Source organism: Capricornis sumatraensis, chromosome 4, assembly GCF_032405125.1.
Source record: "Capricornis sumatraensis isolate serow.1 chromosome 4, serow.2, whole genome shotgun sequence".
NCBI classification, from domain to species: domain Eukaryota; kingdom Metazoa; phylum Chordata; class Mammalia; order Artiodactyla; family Bovidae; genus Capricornis; species Capricornis sumatraensis.
Genome location: NC_091072.1, coordinates 103,416,789 through 103,422,141, shown reverse-complemented (window position 1 = coordinate 103,422,141; position 5,353 = coordinate 103,416,789). Strand labels below are relative to the sequence as shown.

At 39.0% G+C, this 5,353-nt stretch overlaps 1 protein-coding gene across 1 annotated transcript; it reads right to left on the bottom strand.

Moving 5' to 3' along the window:
* Positions 1–2,079: 2,079 nt before the first annotated feature.
* LOC138078689 (olfactory receptor 10C1-like) lies at positions 2,080–3,006 on the bottom strand. The gene has a single exon (XM_068971467.1). The coding sequence runs from the start codon at positions 3,004–3,006 to the stop codon at positions 2,080–2,082; it is 927 nt and encodes a 308-aa protein (XP_068827568.1).
* Between the last annotated feature and the right edge of the window lie 2,347 nt (positions 3,007–5,353).

The following is a 5,353-nucleotide window of genomic DNA, read 5'->3' as shown; positions in this document are numbered from 1 at the left end:
TGCAAACATCTTCTAAGAAGTAAAATTTGACTTTAATATTTCTAGTATGCATTAGAAGCCTTTTTATTAATGTAACTGGAAATTTTCAAAGTAGCAGTGAAAAAGACCTCTGAATGTAAAGTGAATAAGTTCTGTGTACATATTTTATGAATTTATAGATCATATATTAATTATAAAGGAGATTACCAGTTTGCCATTAATAAGTTGCTCCATATTTTTGCTAAATTTTCATCCTTGGAAAATAATGAGATGATAGATGATTCCATTCAAATTTCTACATAAGCCAGGGTATAACATATACCCTGGATATAACATATAACATAATGCTATGTGCGTCAATGGCTTTCATGTAAAAAATCAAATATTTGTAACAGAATGCTCAATTCTTTAGGAATACAACTATGAAATGGCTTTACTTTTTCCAATAACTGTTTAATTTTGCTCTTTTGATTCTCCCTTTTGTTTCCCTGAACTAGCTCTGTCAGTTATTACAACTTGCAGATTTTTAAAATTATTGAAATATAGTGAATTTGAATTTGAAAAAGTTCATGATATTTTAAATTCAGAACTCAGCCAGTATATAACAGCTTCTAGACCCTGTGTGGTCTGGTGAATTGGTAAGTTAGGAATGAGAGAGAGGAAAAGGGCAAATTTCCTTACTGGGTGAGGCCCAGGCAGTTATAGGATGTAATATACAACGTGGTTCAATTGTAGGTTTCCATTTTTCTGGTTCTTCGATATCTTCCATCAAAGTTTTGTAGTTTTCCTTATATAGATATTAGCATATTTTGTAAATTTATACCTAAGTTGGTTATTTTGTCAAGTATTCTTTATTCGTTTCTAACTCTGCTTTTTAGAGATTCCTACAGTGAACCTCAATACAAAGGATAGCAGTAATTGTATGTGAAGCAGCCCTCACATTTATGTTCCTATATCCACACACACCGCCCCCCCCCAAGCTCCAGGGGATACCACCAAAGTCTGTCTTTAACATTTAGTCATCTGAAGCTCCTCTCAGATGGAAGTAGTTCAGCTGCCCCAGATGCTTCATCTCAGCAAGCTTTGGAGTGGAGACTTTTATCCAGTTTCTCCTTTTAATAGACCTTCCAGTTCCTACAGTAATTCTCTTTGAGGCACTCTTAACACCCTCCTGCCCTGAATATAATTTCATATGCTTGCAGCTCTCCCTTCTTATCTACTGTGAGAGATAGAAGGAAAATCTTCTTGAGAACCCACAGTTTTGTAAGTGCAACATTTCCAGCTTGCTTCACCCTCCTTAGTCTGCCACACATAAGGGTGGATACATGGAGGTGTCTGGGGTGATTTTCTATGTTTTTAATAAGTGCAATTATTTTTGACTCATTTGCTGTCTTATTTAGAACTTAAAGTGCCTCTTTACTTCAGCTTTGGCCACTTCTGAAATGGCTTAATGAGTAAACAAAGCTCCACTGCATTCATGTCACATATTTAAAACGTTATGCAGCAAATATAATATTAAATTTAATGCTTTGAAAATGCTTTAATATCTGAGAAACATAGAGTAATAAATGTGATATCAGGATTTTATCATTTTGGAGGTACTAACTACTGAAGATTTCTGGTACTTAACCAGAAACAGGTCGGGCCTTGGAAGAGACATCAAGTAGTTTTAACATGAGAGAGCTGTGTGGGGCATGTCTCCTAGAAGCAGTCATGCAATGGAAAGCATCTCATTGGTGTCCACAACTTTCTGTTACTTAAACTCAAGATCTGTTCACACCTTTTTCCTTCCATACATAAAACAAAAGGCATTTTTGATGTTTCTGTTTTGGAGCCTCTCCTCATTGTACTAAACCAAGGGTCAGTACTGATATTTCTCTCAAGATATATGAAGAAAAGACTCTTTAAACTTTTACATATGGAGGAGCTGCTGTGAAGCTCTGGACTAAAATGTCACACAAGTTTGGTAAAGAGATTTCTTTCATCTCTCTTCCAGGATATCATGCTTATTCTGGAATCCAGAAATTTGGAGGAGGAAAATATCCAGAAAATGCTTCTGGCAGATACATGGGTTTCTAAATAGTTTGGTAATAAACAGGTTTAGGTCATTTGTCTGTGAGTGCTCCAAAAGGCTTCCTTCACTTCCTTGTTCCTTAAGGTGTAGATAACTGGATTCAGAGCAGGCGTGACCACTGTGTACATGAGTGCAGTTGCCTTGTCTGTTTCTGGAGTGTGTGCAGCCTTCGGCTGGAGGTAAGTGAACAAGGCAGTACCATAGAAGAGAGAAACAACCAGGATATGAGAAGAGCAAGTGGAGAGAGCTTTGCTTCTGCCAGTGGCTGAAGGGATTCTCAGGATGGTGACCAGAATGCGCACATAGGAGCACAGAATGAGGACACAGGGGGTCATGATAAAGAGCACAGAGATAGCAAACAATGTAGTCTCATTGTGGGAGGTATCAACACAAGCTAGTTTCACTACAGGCATGATGTCACAAAAAAAGTGCTGGATCCTTCCTGTTCCACAGAAGGGCAGAGTGAAGATCCATGTGGTCTGGGCTGATTCCACCACAACCCCAGTGGTCCAAGATGCTGCAGCCAATTTCAAACACACACCAGGGCCCATCAGGAGAGAGTAATGCAGAGGATGGCAAATAGCTACAAAGCGGTCATAAGCCATGACTGCTAGCAGGCAGCATTCTGTCAGTCCCAAGATGCTAAATACATACATCTGAGCTGCACAGCGTGCCACGCTTATGATCTTGATCTCCACAAGCAAGTGCACCAGCATCTGAGGCACCACACTAGTGATATAGCACATCTCCAGAAAGGAGAGGTTAACCAGGAAGAAATACATGGGAGTGTGTAAGGAAGGGGTGCCCCAGATCAAGCCAATGATGAGAAGGTTTCCTCCCATGGTAAACAAGTATATGGTTAAGAGCACAACAAAGAGCACAGGTTGTAACTCTGCTAGAGAGGAAAATGCTACAAATGTGAAGTGGGTGCAGAGGGACTGGTTTCCACTCATTATAGGCTCAGAGCTATACATCTGTGGAGAGAGCAGAGGGGGCAGAAGTAACACCTAGAGGCATCCAGTCACCTAGCGTAGGTCTCTGTGGAACTTTCTAGGGCCAGTGGTCTGATATGAGACTTAGACACTTGTATTCCTTTTGCTAAAAGTTTTGAAATGATTAGGAAAAACCCCTGGAGGAGGAGATGGCAGTCACTCCAGTCTTTTTGGCGGGAGAAATCCATGGACAGAGGACCCTGGGCTACAGTAGTGGGCTACAGTCCATATGATTGCAAAGAGTCAGACATACTGAAGAAACTTAGCAAGCATGCATGCACCCAACATAATTGATCCAGTATTTCTTCCTGATTTTGAGTTCTGGAATTTCATAGAAGTTTAGAGAAAACAGCGGCTTTAAATTACATCCTCTCATGTTTTCTTTTTATCTTGTTGTTATCCTAATCATATACACAGACTGTTAGGTGTGTAATATATATGAAAGCTTCCTAAGTGTAAAAATGTTAGCTACTTCGTTTGTTTTGGACCCTTTGTGACCCCATCGACTGTAGACCACCAAATTCCTCTGTTCCTGGAAATCTCCAGGCAAGAATACTGGAGTGGGTTGCCATTCTGTTCTTAGGGTATCTTCCCCATCCAAAGATTGTACCCAGGTCTCTGGCATTGCAGGGAAAATCTTTACCATTAAGTGTAAATGAGTCACATAAAAGATAAGTGTAGAGAGTAAATTTTAAAGGTGCTATGTTCTGGTCTCTGAATTCTATAATTTTCCCTTAAATTTACACTTAAACGTTTGAAAGGGTGAATATTTCTAGGCATCTACCTATTCATTTTCTTACATATTTTAGTCATTTTATTTGAATATAATAAAATCATAACTTGGTAGCTAAAATCAGTGGAAATCAAAACCACCAGTATGTCCTTTCTATATCCTCAATGTAATTGTACAAGAAATTTGAATGGGAGAACATACCGAGAACCACAAGAAAAACTTCCCTTTCCTTGTCAGTCTTCTAGACTTCTGACAATTCCTAATTACAACATGGTTATAAAATAGGCAGTATTTCTACTCCAACGAGGGACCGTGGGGATTGCATCCACTCACAGTTTAATTTGTCTCAAGAGGAATTTGTTAAAAAACAATGACAAACATTTAATGTAAATTTGGTTTTCATTATTTGAATACATGTCCCAGAGACGATCTATTGTTGTTAGTTACATCACTTAAATTTCAATGGGTAAATCCTAGTATTTCTAATGGATTTGCACCTTGCACTTCAGTTATTGAATTGTATGGCTATTTTCCATATTAATTTTCTTTAAGTTTCTCAGATGCACAGTGACTGCTCATGTCTTTTTTGATATCAATAGAACCAGCACAAAGTAAACTCTGTAGACCAATGGATAGTATTTAACAGACATTCAAAATTTTGCAGTAATTCTATTTGAAGTACCCTCAACACTCTCATTATATTTTGATATGCTTATAGCCCTCCTTTCCCATATTGTGTGAGATATAGAAGGAAAAAATACTTCGGAGCCCACAGTTTTGTAGTGAAAAGTGTGAATGTGAAAGTTACTCAGTCGTGGCTGACTCTTTGTAAACCTATGGACTATACAGTCCATGTAATTCTCCATGCCAGAATACGGTGTATAGCCTCTCCCTTCTCCAAGGGATCTTCCTAACCCAGGAATTGACCCGGGGTCTACCGCATTGCAGGTGGATTCTTTACCGATTGAGCTATCAGGCATGCCAATGCAGTGTTTCTACTGGCCTTGCATCCTCCTCTCTCTGCCATACTTACAGGTAGGTACATGGAGGTAGCTGGGGGAAGTTCCAAATCGCGCACGTGTGTGTGTATGTATGTGTGTGTATGTGTGCACGTGTGTGAGTTGCTCAGTTGTGTCTGACTCTGTGACCCCATGAACTGTAGCTTGCCAGGCTCCTCTGTCCATGGAATTATCCAAACAAGAATAGAGACAGGCTCTATCCTCTGTCCAAGAATTCTCCAAGCAATTCTCCAGTCTGAGGGATTGAACCTGGGTCTTGTGCACTTCAAGCAGATTTCTTCAGACACATCTGAGCCACCAGGCAAGTCCTCCTAACTTTTAAGTAACCCAACTATTATTGACTCATTTGCTGTCTTCTTTAGAATTTAAAGAGCCTCCTTCCTTCAGCGTTGGTCTATTCTGAAATGGAAAAACAAGCAAAACAAACTCCACTCCATGCATGTCACATGTTTAAAACAAATAGTTGCAATGAATATGGTATCAATTTTATCACATGATTTAAAAAATGCTTTTATACCTTAAAAATACAGTGATAAATGTGATATCAGGTTTTATC

Excerpts from the sequence above, each read along its gene's own strand:
- LOC138078689 (XM_068971467.1), bottom strand. The coding sequence starts at position 3,006 with ATGAGTGGAAACCAGTCCCTCTGCACCCACTTCACATTTGTAGCATTT.